Raw genomic sequence first — 14,994 nt, 5'->3', positions numbered from 1 at the left:
TGGAGAGGCGGCTGGCTCTGGCAAAGCAGCTGCTTGCGGGAGGTCATCCTCTCTGCAGGGCCAGCTGGCCACAGTGCCACCCGGCCACAGAGAGTTCAGCCCGAGCAAGGGCAGAAGAGACCCCATCAGAAGGGGAAATGGACTGAGCTGTAAAATGGCCATTTCCAGCACCTCTGACCACAGCCTCTCCACCCGCCCCTGCCCCCGTCAGGCCTTCCCCTAAATTAGCCAGATCTAAAACCAGAGCACACACAATACTACCCTGACAGGCCACCAGTCCGAAGAGGTATGTGCGTGTTTAAAAATAAAAGGCATGACTCTGTGACTTGGCTGATTTGTCACTTGGACTAGAACAATCCCCCAGCTCAGCTGTGATCCCTCCTTCCCCACTGCTCCCCAGGCTGACCTCTGAGAAGCTGACACAGAATGAATCACAGAATGTTCAGGGAGATCTCACAGAATGTGAGATCTTAGAAATCCTCCAATTCAAGTGACCATGTATTGAGCATCTCCTAGTGCTGCTTGGTGCTAGGTGCTTCAGAGACAACAGTTCATTTAAAGCAAGCGGTCCATTCCTGTATTCCTCACTAGAGGAGGCGCGCTGAGTCGGGGGACAGACTCGGGGGACAGACTTGGGAGCCGGACTGCTTGGCTTTTAATTCTTCCCTCTGCCAACTGCCAGCTGTGGGGCTTTGGACAACTTAGCTCACCTTCCTGTCTCGCAGTTTCCTTGCCTACAGAATCGGACAATAATATACGTATCATGTAGGGTCGCTGGGAGGGCCAAATGAGTTTAGTTCCTAAAAAAGTTCCTGACATAGAGTCAGCAGCCTATCAGTATTTGCAGTGAAGATGGTGGTGGGTGCTATTTCGATGATGATGAACAAACTGAGCCCCGAGTGGGTGGCTCGCACATGGTTACACAGAGGTAAGTATGGTTAGGAAACCTGAAATGATTTTTTCTGCTTTGGGGGCAAGCAGCAGTCCCATAGGAGAGCGCATCACTGCCAGGCCCAAGTGAGTGCATTTGCCTACAATGAACGGGGACTTCCTCCCAAGTAGTAAAAGGATTTGTGACAGAAGTCTGGAAGCTGATGGAGCGTCTAAAGGTCAAGAAACGGGAGGAAGGAAGGCAATTCAGGGAGGGAGTCTGTTTGTTTGTTTGTTCTGTAGCTCCTTAGAAAACGGGTTTCCACATTTTATAAAAGGAACACAGAAGGCCTTCTGAGGTGAAAGGCTTATCCTGCTTACTCAACAAGCCGAGAGAAGCCTCCAATACCTGCTTTCCATTCGGATGCGTGAGCCGTGGCTCAGACGCTGACAGACTCTGAGAAACACCAGACCAGCTGTTTAGCTTCTGAGGCACTATCTCTAATCTCATTTTCACTTCTGTCTCTAACCAACCAGGAATTATACAAAGAGCTTTCACTCGACCTTTTTTCCCTTCTCTGCTGAAGGTCTGAAAGCAGGACGGAGAAGGAGGAGGGCTGAGATGGAAACTCACTTCTAGGCCTCCCTCCCCAGGTCATCCTCACCTACTGGCCAGGGGGGGGCAATGATTCTCTTGCTGCGAACAGTGAGGTCGGCCCTAGCTGTGATGCCCGTCAGGCCAGGCATGACAAAAGTTAAGAGAAACTATTAGCAATTATTGTAAACACTCAGAAAATGCTAGAGAAGAACTACCCATACGTTCACCCAGCATTATCGGGCTCTGACATGAAGCCGTAGCCCCTCAGACACTGCTGAAGCCCCCCGCCCCGTGCTCCAGCCCAATTCCGTCCCCTCCTCCCACTCCTCCTCACCCTGGCGGGGAACCACAGCCCTGCGTTTAGTACGTATTCTTTCCAGACTTGCACTACATATGTTTAAATCCATAAGCACAACACAGTATTGTTTCGTAGGCCTGAACTGTATGTAAATAGTACAATACTGAATGTATCACTTTGAAACTAACTTTTTATGTCCAGCATTATGCTTCTGAGATTTGTCCCTATTGATATACATAGCTCTACTTCATTCATTTTAATGACTACCCGTTTCATTATGTAAAGATACCACACTGTAGAGGCAGGACATCTACAGACAATGAAGCAACCCCGCTCCCCTGCGGGAGTTTCTCTGGGTGAGGGGGTGCGAACGTTTCCAACTGCCACAAGTACCGTAGAAATCGCCAGTATCAATTTACACCACCACTCTCTACACCACCCTGCACCCCGGATGCCAGTGGGCGCGCGTTCCCACTGCTCCTCCTCCTTAGATACTTGGTGTTGCCAGACTTTAAAACTGTTGCCAGTTGGATGGCTGTATGGTGGCATCTCGTTGGTTTAATCTGCTTTTCCCTGATTACTAATAAACCAACATCTTGGTATAGGCTTTTGTCCGCTGGAGTTTTCTTTTCTATAAAGTGATTGACAGTTTTCCCTTCTGTGGATTACGTTCTTATAAAGCACATGGCTGGGGTTCTTTATAGTTGCCCCTTCTACATTTCTTCTTATAACCCACGGAAAACAACCAAATAAGCCAAACACTATCTTCAGCTGGCTGGAGTCACAGATGTTGGCTTCTAGTCTGAACCCCTGTAACAAACTCCTAGATCAGTGCTTTTCTAACTGGGGTCCCGCATCAATCACGTAAGCTGCTACACGTTATCCCGCTGTAAACCTATCAAAATTAGTCATGAGATCAATGGAAGTACACCATTCTTTTAAACATGAAATAGAACATAAAATACTAGTGTGCATCACACACATATACCACGTGAAGCTTTTATCTGAAGTATAAATGTAGGTGTGCTACAATATCAAAGGTGTTTCTGACTGCAAGTTGTGGTCAAAAAATTTAGGAAGCCACTGTCCAAGTTAGCCCCCCTGGCTCCATTCTTCCTCTTTTCTGAGCTCTCGTACAGACAACTGCCAAATTAATCCGATGAAATCACTCATTTCCGCATGCCACTTCCATGCTCAAAATCCTCCCATTTTCAAAAGCCTAAGCTCAGTTTCGGCGCTCAGCGACGCATGCCACTTCCATGCTCAAGATCCTCCCATTTTCAAAAGCCTAAGCTCAGTTTCGGCGCTCAGCGACGCATCGCAAGCACCGACAATGTGGCCCCGACTCTGGTGCCCCCTGTCATCCACGCAGCCTCTCCCCAAAGTCCTCTTTGCTAAACCCAAAGCCGGTCTCCTGGCGGACCACCTCGAATACTCTTGATGCATTCCGTCTCCACACAGCTTTTCCATGCCATCCTTCTCTCTCACTGCCCACTGCAACACTGCATACTCGCTAGTCAGGGTTCAGCTCAAATCACATCCTCCGGTCATTCCTATGTCATTCCTATGAATCCCGGGAGCTTTCCATATGCTGGCTGAAGACAGGCATTGGTTCCTACAGCCTTTGGAATGTCCCCCAACATGTAGCACAGGCTCTTGTACAGTAGAAATGTTCACTGAGTATTAAATCCACAAAGAGTCATTGAGCACGACCTGTGTGCAACATGTCGTAGTGGGCCCTATTTAAATGGGTTAACCACTGAAATAATGGGTTCAGGGAAGCAACTCTAATAGCTTACCTGCCAACCCTGAAGCTACCCCAACACATGTACATAAAGAGTACAACACGGAAGAAAACATCTTTGACGAAGAAGCTGTGGGATTCAGGATACGTGGCTCTTTCCAAAAGTGGAAAAAGTCCCTTCCCCTCTCATTACGAACAGCTGAAACAGGAGTGAGATGTTTTACACTGGTGCCCAAAGCAATGTCAACTAGAGAATCACACGGGCTCCTCAGAGGGTCCGTCTTCTGCGCACCACCCTGCTCTCCAAAGAAGAGGAAACAACTTGGGGAGAGTCTGGCCTGTCCAAAGAAGTGAGTGGGAAGGCTGGCTGCTCAAGGCAGAGAGGCCCCAGAGTAAGAAGCTGAGATGGTCCAGAACACCCGGATGTGTGCACGACACGGGATTTCCTCTACTGCGTTAAGTGTGAAAACTGGCAGCTTCTTGTAATTCACTACTACCCCAGCAGTGTTCACACGTGCTGGCAAAGCCCAATACCTTCCTTTGGGGCCAAATCAGCTTGGGAATGGTCTTCCATTGTTTTTTTTTTTTTTCATAATCTCTACACCCAACTCAGGACCCCGAGATCAAGAGTCACGTGCTCTTCCCACTTCCCAGCCAGGCACCCTTGGTCTGCCATTTTTCTAATGTTTCTGTTCAAGCACAGAGAATACTCAGGAGATGCAGATTTTAGTTCTGGCTCTGCTAGGTACTCCGTGAGTGAATTCACTGCATACTTCCGAGGGTACACGTGAGGACGAAATCAGATAATGGAGGGGAAAGTAATTTGAAAAGTTAAAAGCACTGTACAAATGTACGATGGCAAGGATCACACTAGAGGGAAAAGAGACTCCACCGAGAACATGTGTGAAACAGAATGGGTGGTTCGGTCAGCAGTTAACCTTCCTTTCTTTATAGTCCATTCCTTTCATTTGACACTTACCGATTAAGTACCTACTATGTGCAAACAGTAGACACAACACAAAGGTGAAGAAGTTGTAGATCCTGCCCTCACGCAGTCTGTGAGGGAGAGGAACACGTTTGTGGTCCTTGGAAGGATGTGGAGGTACTACGGAAGTTCTATGCAAGTATGGAAGAGGGCAGTTTGGGGACAGGGACAGAGGGGAGAGAACACTCAGTCTCTGAGAGGCTCTGAAGCCGCTTCTTCCCTCATTGACTTAATGACAGCACTCTTAGAGGCTCTTCATTTCAGGAAGCGGCCTATAGGTTCCGCACGTTTTTATCTGAAAAGTTTTCCTGAGCTAAGGCAAGTCAGGAAATGGAAAAATAGTGCTCACTCATACATCCAATAAACATGTACCGGCGGCTGGGGACACTGCTAGGGATACAGTGGTGACCAAGACACAGTCCCTTTCTCGATCATGCACAGACTGGTGGGGTTACTGACAAGTAAACCAACAAATCAAGTACAGATGCTAATGAGGGTCAGAGGAGGGGCACCCAAGTCAGCTTGGCAGGGTGTGGGGGGCTGTTCAGGGAAGACCCTCAGAAGAGGTGAAGCCTGCCCGACTCCGGAAGGATGAGTATACGTCGGCCTGGCGGACGACACAGGAGTGAAGGGCATTTCAGGCAGAAGAACAGTGCATATAGAGGGGCAGAGGCACCAGAGGCCAGGAAAAGCTTAGACACAGGAGGAAAGATGGACAGCCAGGTCCAGGAGGGCCTTATAAGCCATGCAGAGTCAGGCCTTTATCCTGAAGATGATGGGGAGGGCATACAGGGTGAGAACATGGGGGTTGGGTGGGGGCGGATGGATTCCAAGGAGTATCAATATTTAAGGGGGCAGAGAGAGGTAGAAGAGCCCAGAAGAGTCAGAAAACGATCACAGTCTCCATTTTTTTCACAATAGGCTTGGGTGGCACAGCGTCAGCCGGGATTATCCACTGCATGTCACAGGTGGCGAAAACAAGACAGAGGAAGGCTGAACGCCTGCCCAGGCCACCCTGTGAAGGAGGGAACCAGAACCTGAACTCACCCCTCGAGCTCCCAGCCACATTTCTCTGCATGGACCCTAATTTCCTTCGTTCTGAGTCAAACTTCTGGACCCCTAATAGAGGAAGATTTCCCACAGGACTCCTTTTTCCTTGTCACTTAAGCCTAAGAGCATCAAGGTGTGTGGTTCCAGGGAAGGCTACAATCCCTAGAGAGAGCTAAGCCAGATTGAAAAAGCAAATTATATTCTTAGTTCTACTGAACTCTCCCTCCATACAATAACAATGACACAGCCACAAGAAGAGAGAGGGGGAGACAAGCAGGAGAGGAGAAGGAAGCGTTTGACTTAGGCCCAAACAGTGGATCAGTGACCTGAGATGTGAACATCAAACGCCTTCTTCCTAGCAGGGCACACCACTGGACCACCTGGCAAGAAGACACGTGGGTGGTTGGTGGATGAATGGATGGGTAGATGGTACAGGAAGGCAGCAGGTACCCACTAAACAAACAGGGGGTGGGTGGGCTGCATGCACAGAGGAAGCAGGGAACAAAGACCTCTCACTCTTCATGCAAATGCAGTCCACAGTGTGCAAAGGGCATCAATACTGGACATTTCTCACTGTGACATTTTGAAAGCCGAGCCTAGCCCAGAACAATGGTTACCCTCTGGGGACCATGGGCTGCATGCCCCTAGGCCTTATTCAATGATGGCTGGCATACCCCATGTGCTTGGTGAACTTGACCTTGGGCATCGGCCTCCTATGATGGCCCTACGTCACTCTGGTCTCTTCCCCCACTGAGAATTCCAGACTCGGATGAATGGATGGATTCATTCTGGGAGCAGGAAAACCACTCCAGGAGTGAATCAGAAGGACCCAGCCCCGCTCCCTTTGCCAGCCATTGAGCCTGGAACTGAGTGTGATTGTGTGCCCAGGCGCCAGTGCTGTTCCCCTCTCAGGGAGACAGGGTCAGGGTCCACGTAAGAGATGACGTAGAGGCCCTCTAAAGAGGAAGAAAAGGGAATCTCAGCTTTGAGGGACAAAGCCACCCTTTTGGTTCTGACCCTCACTCCAAGAAGGTGCCAAGCGGCACATGTACTAGTAAGTTAATTCTGCAGGATAAAAATCTCAGCTTTTGCTGAACAGGCAGTTGTCAATTTCAATTCTCTGCAACCTGACAGGCCTTAGGAAACAGGCTATTACTTTTTCAGAAAAAAAGCCTTCCTCCAGACAGGTGGAAACAGCATGCTTCAGATCACCAAGAGATTCTTTTACCCTGGGCTCTGCTCGGTTCTTCTCCCGCTTTGTGAAGAAAAGACTGATTTTTAAAATTGTAAATGCCAATCTAAGCAATACAACGCATTTGTACTTCCTAGTTTTTACCCTGAAAAATTAAGCAAGAGAACTTCAAAGATTCCAGATGCGGCTGGCAAGAGGACATCTATATCACAAGGTCGGGGGACCCAGGCTGACACTTTAAGGAAGGAATTCCTCTAGGAAAGGGAATTGAAGGATTGCCACTTTGTTCATCACTAACTAGGTTATAACAAGATGGGAAAGTTAGCTTTTTAAGGCTCTAGCCCCCTATCGGCCTCTGGAGCGAAGATGGAGGGGAAAGGAGCAGCTCCTGCCAGGGCTTATTAGGGCATTGCTCCCGGCTTCCTCACGTGCTGGCACCAACTGTGTGACATTTGTCCATCATCAATCTTTCTCTAAGAAGCAGGAGGGAGGAGGGGACAGAAATGGTCTACATTTTACATTAGAGAATTATCCTTAACACTGGCTGACATTCGTTGCTTGTGGCCAGAGCGTAGTTTCCATTAATGGTCAAATGTGAGCCTGCGAGAGCCTTCCTGAAGGATATTCGACTATCTTCATTCATTTATGACCAGTTATCGTACATTTACTTTATGTAAAGAAACAGGCTAGACTATGAGGAAGAGTGGCAAACACGTTCCCTATGCTAACAGACCTTGGATTCCAAGAGGTTTGATCCATCTTGTACATCTCTGGGGGTCATTGTATTCATATAAGCAAATGATAGCTGGACCCCCGGAGGTTTGGGGTTGTGGATACACAGGTCCTTGGGCCTGAAGGTAAGGCCCTTTGGGCAAACTGAGTCTTACAAAACAAATCAACCATTATATATTATAAGAAGTCTCTACTATGAGCCTTCATCTATTATGGGCATCATATAGCAACATACCTTTCAACCCTGGAGCTGTGACTCTACTACTCTGAGACGCCTTACCGTCTTGTCTCATGGCCTGCTAGCTCCCACAGTGTTTAAGCTTACCTATGTCTATGTTCAAGAGAAAACAGTGAGTGGGTAATGGCCCTGTAAATGATTAAAACGAGTTCAATCCCACACTCGGAGTGTGGGTGTGGGTTTTCAATTCTGGACCCTCCCAAAAGGGAAGCAAGTTCTGTCTTTTGAAGACTGTTAAGTGAAAGCGAGTGGGTTTTTGATCAGTGAACTGGGCCCCCAGAGTGAGGACTACAGCTCTGGGGCTACGGGAGCCGTGGAGAGATGTCCACAGGGGAGAAAGAAGGCATTTTACTCCACCTCAACGAATATTTACAAGAGGAGGAAACAGGAAACTTCCTCACTCCAAGCAGCTGGGAGAAGACGGGACAGGTTCCATGTAACAGAAGGAGTCAGGAAACAGACGCGGGATCCCAGGCCAAGAGGATTCCCCCGCCCCATCTCCCGGTGAGTCCTGCCGAGAGACGGAGCCTCCCGGAAAGACCGGTGCAAGGGCCCTCGAACGACCAAGGGCGGAGGGTCCGTGCGGGCAGGGCGGGCAGCGCGGGCGAAGGGACTCAGGTGGGCGCGGGCAAGGCGCTCTGCCGCCCGGGCCTCACTCACCAGCTCATGGTCCCGAACCTGGCCCTGCCGCCGGGGTCCTCGGCCGCAACTGGGTCCTCAGGGATCACTTCCGGATTCAGCCAGTCTCCAGGAAGTGACGTAAACCCCGCCCCCTGTGCCCGGAAGAGGCGGGGGTGGGCGGGGCCCGGGGCGTTAACCCTTCCGCGGCGGCGGGCGTCCAGCGCAGTTGCCCGGGCCCGTGACCTCGCGCGTGCCCTTAGGGGCTCTGGCCTCCCCCTGTGGCGGCGGCGTGGGGACCCCCGGGTGCGTTTTCTCCCTGAGATACTGACTTGTAAAATTCTCATTCGCTTACTACACGTACCTCTTAACCTTGTTATGGCCTCAGTTTTTGTCTGTGAAGAAATTTCTAATCCAGAGACAGTAGCAGTCCTTGTCGATGGGGGAAGGAGCCAGTTGGGGAGCCAGTGGGCGGGATTTACATTCACCGTATGGTCTTTTGTATCTTTTTTTTTTTAAAGATTTTATTTATTTATTTGTGTGAGAGAGAATGAGAGAGAGCACATGAGAGGGGGGAGGGTCAGAGGGAGAAGCAGGCTCCCCGCCGAGCAGAGAGCCCGATGCGGGACTCGATCCAGGGACTCCAGGATCATGACCTGAGCCGAAGGCAGTCGCTTAACCAACTGAACCACCCAGGCGCCCCTCTTTTGTATCTTTTAAATTGTGTACCCTGTACATGCCTTACCTGTTACAGAGACACAAATGGATCTGTTCGCTTCTTCAAGATGGCACAAGGCTCTGAATATAAGAGGTGCTTTTTGGGTTGGCAATGTTCTGTAGATTTACCCAAGGAAAGAGAGCAAAGAGTAAGTGTTGCTCCATGTCTCGCAGTCCTTTCCTCTGCTCCCCTTTATAGAACCCAAATGATGTGAACAGTCCCATTCTTTTTACTCAGTCATTTAACAAATATTCACAGAGTTCCTGCAATGCGCCAGTCACTGTGCTAACCTTAAGGCTACAACCCTGAAAAAGAAGTATGGATCCTGCCCTTATTCCCTCCCAGACCTAGTTACCTGGAGGGAGAGGTAACTGGCAACTAAGTAACCACATATAATGGGGAAGGACAGGGTCCTGTGGCTGCCTAGAAGGGGCTCCTGCAAGCTGCTCACCAGTTTTAGTGAGGGCTTCTTGGAGAAGCCAATGTGTAAGCCAAGTCCTGGAGGCAACTCAGGCTAGCCAGTTTAATCCGAGATGAGGGCTGGAGAGAGTCCAGGCACAGGAAACCTGTTTTAGCTGAGAAGGGTACTGAGTTCCGGACAAGCAGCTCACTCTGGGTCTCCTGAAAGTCAGAATTCAGGGCCTTAGTGCCTCATAAGCTGCCTGGGGCCTTGGGCCGTGTTGGTCTCCTCACCCCCAAAAACCTCCCTACCTTAGAAGAGAAAAGCAAGCAGCGGGACCTGTGCAGGTAACTGCTGGGCCCACAAGGGCCCTCTCTCTGGGGATTCTCCTTCAAATGGATCTCAAGTGTTTTAGGGTCATTTGGAGAGCAGCTAAGCCACTGAACAGAAGATGTGCATTACTTGTTCTGAGTTCCCAGGGGAGAGTAGGTGCTTGGTCAGGAGGAGTAGGGGGCCTCAGAGGATCATCCACAGGAGATGATCTCTCGTTTGTGTTTTCTGTTTCCATTGTTGAGAGTCTAGTGTTTGACTCAACAGAGGTTTTCCAATAGAGGATGGGCCCCCAAGTGCATTCCACACATCAGCTTCATCACCATGTTATTTCTCAGGAAACAGGCCAAAATGAGCACTAGAGCAGCCTGAAGAATAAAGAGGAGAAGTCACCAAAGGGCAGCCTGGACAGAGAGTAGGGAAAGGGAGGGACAGTCCTTGCTGCTTTGTACAAGGTGTGGTAGGTGGATGAGGGGTGCTGTGGTTTTTGAACCTTCTGGTATTTTAACAACTGTAGATGGCTCTCCCATCTGCTTCTTCCTTTTCCCATGCTCTGTGTCCCTTAGTTATTGCCCCAAAGTGCTAAAGAATTTCCAAAAGTATCAGCCTAGGCAACCACCATATCCCAGGGGAAGTCTGTTTCAGGGCTGGGGGTAGCAGACACATCCCATAGGACAAGAATGATGAGCTCTGGATTAGGAGTCTCGAGGAGTCCTGAGCTCTGGTTCCATCTTTGACACTAGGACTGACCTCAGGAAGTCACATCCCCTCTCTGAACCTTGGCCCCCTTGTCCAGAAGATGAGTGGATGGATAATATCACCAAAGTTGCTAACACTTTGAGGTTTTAAGTTGACTGTCTTGTTGACTGAAGAGGTCCTCAGGAAATAGGAATATAGGGGAGGCCTGTGGGATGGGGTCTGAACAGAAAGGCAAGCTGAGAGAAGTGAGCAGCTCTGAGGAAACAGTGACATCTCAGGGTGGGGTGGGATGGGGGGGAAGGGAGAGGGAAGGATTCAGCCTTAGGCCCAACTAGGGCTGTGCTGCTTACCTTCAACCCTGGCTCTTTTAATGTGGCCAGCAGGAACTCTGAGGGTCCTGGAAAGGATTGTGGCCTTCTTGGAGTCTGTTTGGAAAGTGCCCTGCTCTGACTCCTTCTCTGTGGCTCATTTGCTCAGCTTGAGATGTGCCAGGCTGAGGATGGATGGCCAGGCACCCTGCTGTCCTATGGACCCCCAAGCTTCCCTCCATGAGCATGACATGCCATGTCACGTTGATTCCTGGGGAGCTGAACACGTGGAAGCATAAACATCTCCCACTGTCATAGAAAACTCAACTGCAGGGTCTCTAGATCCAGGGTTGGGAGCTACGTCTTTCTTCTGGGAACCAAAGGACAACACCATGCAGGTCAGGTTGATCCTGCCCCTTCAGGGGAGAGCTGGAAGAGGAGCAAATTCAGCTTCTATGTGGAAGCTGGGAGTGGAGAAGCTTCAGACAGAGGTGGATGCTCCTGGATGCAAGCCTGGTGAATACTGCTTCCTCCCCCAGAGTCTGAGCCTGAAGTTCAGAGTGTTCAGGTGGCAGAGATCTGCTTGGGCAAAGTTCTGTACCAGAGGGCAAGCAGCCAAAGAACCCGTTCAGCCACCACATCCCTCACCTCTACTTGGAAATTGGTAAGCAGGTGCTCCCCACTGACCCTCCTCTCTGGGCTTGTCCTATATGCCCTCCCCACACAGAGGTCTAGGGCTGACCCTCTGATTCTTTTACCATACCAGCCTCTAATCAGCTAAGAGCCAGGATTCCAGAACTGGAGCTGGGTCATTAGGGACTTCATTACAGTGTAAGGGCTGAGACTGAAGGGACTGACTGTTAGGGGCCGAATTGATGGGCTGAGTTCCTTTGCAGCCCTGAAGGTCTTTGTGCCCCAGGAGGCTCCTGCAGCATAAATTCAGACCGAGACCCTCACGTTTCTATATGGTTTCACTACCCACTTTCTTCTGCTCTGTGTCTGCTCAGCAAGATGCCCCAGAACAACAGGGTTCCCTGAGCAGCCATGGGCCAAGGTCATGAGAGAGGAGCAAGGGTAGGAGAAGATGGAGGATATGTGGGTGAAAGTTTCCAGTGGTGGGAAACACAACTCAATGGCTCGAACATCAGGGTAAAGTGGCCAGTCAGAGGCTGGGCTAGCTAAGCAGTCGGGCCAGGAATAGCTGTCTGGACCCTGGCTCTGTCTCCAAGTAGCTTGCGGGAGTCTCTTCCCTCTTTGGGGCCTCATTTTTCTTGACTGTAACATAAAGAGTCTGGGTTAGATCTGGTATGGCAAATGGGTGCCATCCCACTTGCCATCTCGAATTGCTTGCTCCTGGCTGCCTGGAGTGCCATATTGAGGATTCTGGGGAATCTGCCATTGGTGGGGAAGTTCTGCGATTGATTAGCAATGTCTGCCTTGGATGACTAAGGAGGTACATTCTACTTTATTATTGAGTCATTGTTATTATTTTTATTATGAGTTAATAACTGAGCACTCACAATATGCCAGGCACTGTTCTAAGTGGTTCCATTGTTTGCAATGACACTATGAAATCGGTCCTATTATTGTGATCAGCACAAAGCATAGCTGGTAAGTAGGGAGATGGAATTCTCCCACCTGGGCCCCCTGGCCCTGAGCCTTACGTTTTTTGCCACTGTAGTGCACCACCCTCTTACTGCTGACTCCTTAAATTCCTACTTCTATAGACAACCTATAGTTCTGTCGAGGCCAAGTGGAAAGGAGCAGCACGAACACTGAATGGCTGTGTTGGGGCTGGAGGACGGACCAGCATGAGACCAGGCACCTAGAAGGATTCAGGGCTCGGCCTCATCCTGGGAGCTTTTATATGCTTCCTCCCGGTTGGCTGGCGAGCTCAGGACCAGCAGGTGGCAGCACCTGGCAGGGTGAGAGAAAAGGGCAGATTCTGGACTTGGCAGGCAAGTCCTTCAGGGATCAGACAGCCCAGATGTCGAGGAAAGCAAGAACAAAGGAGGGTGTGCAAGAAGGCTAGCCAAGGGCCGGGAGGAAGAAGGCCCAAGCCTCAGACCCACAGGGAGCTCCCATGGCCAATGCTTTAGTTCCACCCGCAGCAGGAGCCTCTCAGCTTGCATTTCATGGTGCCTGCTGTGGGCTTTTTTTTCCTCCACTCTGGGAGAATGACTAACTTTAAGGACTAAAAAAAAAGTGTTTTGATTACACTGCCTTTTTACCAACTGGGAGCATTAGTCACCGTGGATTGCTGCAGATAACGGGGAAGGCAAGCAGCGTCCCCCTCCTCCCCCTCCTTCTCCCTGATTAGCTCGCAGAAGCCAAGGAGGAGCCGCCAGTGAGAAAGAGCGCACCCAGGAGGGAAAACAATCCCCCTGGACAACATGTGTCCCGGGCATCAGTCCAAGGGCTGCTCCTCCGGGCTGGGCAGCCCCCGATAGTTCAACCCATAATAGGAGATGCCCACTGGAAAGAGAACCAGCAGGAGGAGTACCGAGCCCACGCTCTCCCGGGGTCTGAGTTGGCTCCAGGTGGCCTGTTCCTCCAGGTGGGTCCAGGGTACACCTGGAAAGAAGAAGGCAGAGGGAAGTCACTGAAGATGCTGCTCCTGAGGTGGGGCATTGGTGGCTGAAGAGGATGACGGAGCCCATGATGGCTGGGACACGGGGCTGGTGCCCAGGCTGGGGAGAGGCTAAAGAATTGCTCCCTTGGGCTGGGGCTCTCAGGGCTCAGGGTGGGGTTGAGCAGCTCCTGCAGATGGGGATGGGTCCCACTTTCCACGCCCTCCACTCCAGCAGGCTCCCTTCCTCTGCATCCTTGAGGGGGACAGCAGCTGGTACTTTGGGTGGCCTTTGCTCATGCTTTGGTGCTGATGGGGCAAGAGAGCCGGGGCGCTCTCCTGGTCTGTCCTGTAGGCCTGGGTGCCAGTGATGGGAGCTCTTCACCTCTCTGGGGAAGGTCTGAAGCAGGGAGGGATGGAGCTGGGCTGTATCGGGGACAGGCTGACCCTGTGAATCCTCTTCTTTTGAATCAGCCCTTTGACGCACTCCCCCCACCCCCAACCCCCATCATGGTGCTCCATCCTGGGAAGAAGGAATTTGTCTGAATGGTCCTTCACTTGGCTAGCCACTCATGGATATGTAAAGAATTCCAAGGATTAGGACAAATACCCTTTGGATTATATCAGTAAAGAAAAAGAAACAATTTTATTTCTACATCTCCCAAGATCAAAGCTACTTCATCTTGATCTTGCTGTTGCTGATTCTCTTTAAAAAATAAAGTAGCCACAAGTGTTTGGTGTTCTCTGACCATGAGGAGCTTATATGGCATCACCTTAGAGCAAACGGGGTTGCAAGAGGGAGGAATCCTGGGAGAAGTCCCCTTCACCCTCAGGGTCCTAGCTGCCCCAGAGGATGTCCAGGCACTGGGGTTGCTGTGTGGTTGGTCCCGTCAGCCCTGGCATGTTTCTTCAGGCTTTGCCCTCCTGAGTGTGGCACAGTTGGTTCCTGATGCTTCCCACGCCCATTCTTTGCTCTTTGTGGTTGTCCGTAATAACAACCATCATTGCTGAGTGCTACTGGTATTGGGCGAATTATCTGACATGCATTCAATAATGTATCCTCTTTCTGTAAAAAAGATTTTATTTTTAAGTAATCTACACCCAACATGGGGCTCGAACTCACAACCCTGAGATGAAGAGTCACATGCTCTACCGACCGAGCCCACCGGGCATCCCAAGACAATGTGTTCTTCTCAGTAACTTGATGAGGCAGCTCTTCTGAGGACCCTTTTTATAGATGAGGAAACCAAGGCTGAACCAATTGCTCAAGAGTCATAGAGTTGGCCAAGTGACAACGACAGGCGACGGGCTTAGTTTAAAACCAGGTTTATCTAAACTGCCTTGGAGTAGAAAAAAAAGGAGCAAAAGGGGGTAGGAGCTAGCATTTATGGGATCTCACTCATGTGCCATCTCATTAACCCTTGCCACCCCCCCAAAGGAGGACAAAGAGGCTTGGTGGGCTTGGTCACAGGAGAGCCTGGGATGGTCAAACAGAAATTCTTGCTGCAAAGCCCGTCTCCAGCTGTGGCTCCGCCCAGAGGTCAGCTCACAGACAGAAGGGGTTACCCACTGATAGCAGATGGCAGTATAGGGAGGACAGGCTTTGAGCTGCTTATGCGTGATAGAGTGGCCTCAGGACTTTTGT

At 50.4% G+C, this 14,994-nt stretch overlaps 1 protein-coding gene across 3 annotated transcripts in view; it reads right to left on the bottom strand.

Moving 5' to 3' along the window:
- BIN3 (bridging integrator 3) overlaps positions 1 to 8,476 on the bottom strand; it is a 42,358-nt gene extending 33,882 nt beyond the window's left edge. Inside the window, exon 1 of one of the 3 annotated variants that reach the window (XM_045880015.3) lies at positions 8,368 to 8,476. In XM_045880015.3, coding sequence (XP_045735971.1) covers positions 8,368 to 8,375 — 8 coding nt within the window. In that variant the 5' untranslated portion in view covers positions 8,376 to 8,476. The remainder of the gene's footprint in view (positions 1 to 8,367) is intronic. The other 2 variants (XM_045880017.3, XM_064585418.1) reach the window with 2 other exon arrangements.
- Positions 8,477 to 14,994: the final 6,518 nt, after the last annotated feature.

Source organism: Mirounga angustirostris, unplaced genomic scaffold (genome assembly GCF_029215605.1).
Source record: "Mirounga angustirostris isolate CCGP_5_RB_7025 unplaced genomic scaffold, mMirAng1.0.hap1 SCAF_2, whole genome shotgun sequence".
Classification (NCBI taxonomy): Eukaryota; Metazoa; Chordata; class Mammalia; order Carnivora; family Phocidae; genus Mirounga; species Mirounga angustirostris.
Note: the sequence above shows the minus strand (reverse complement) of the source record. Positions and strands in the feature narration are given on the sequence as shown.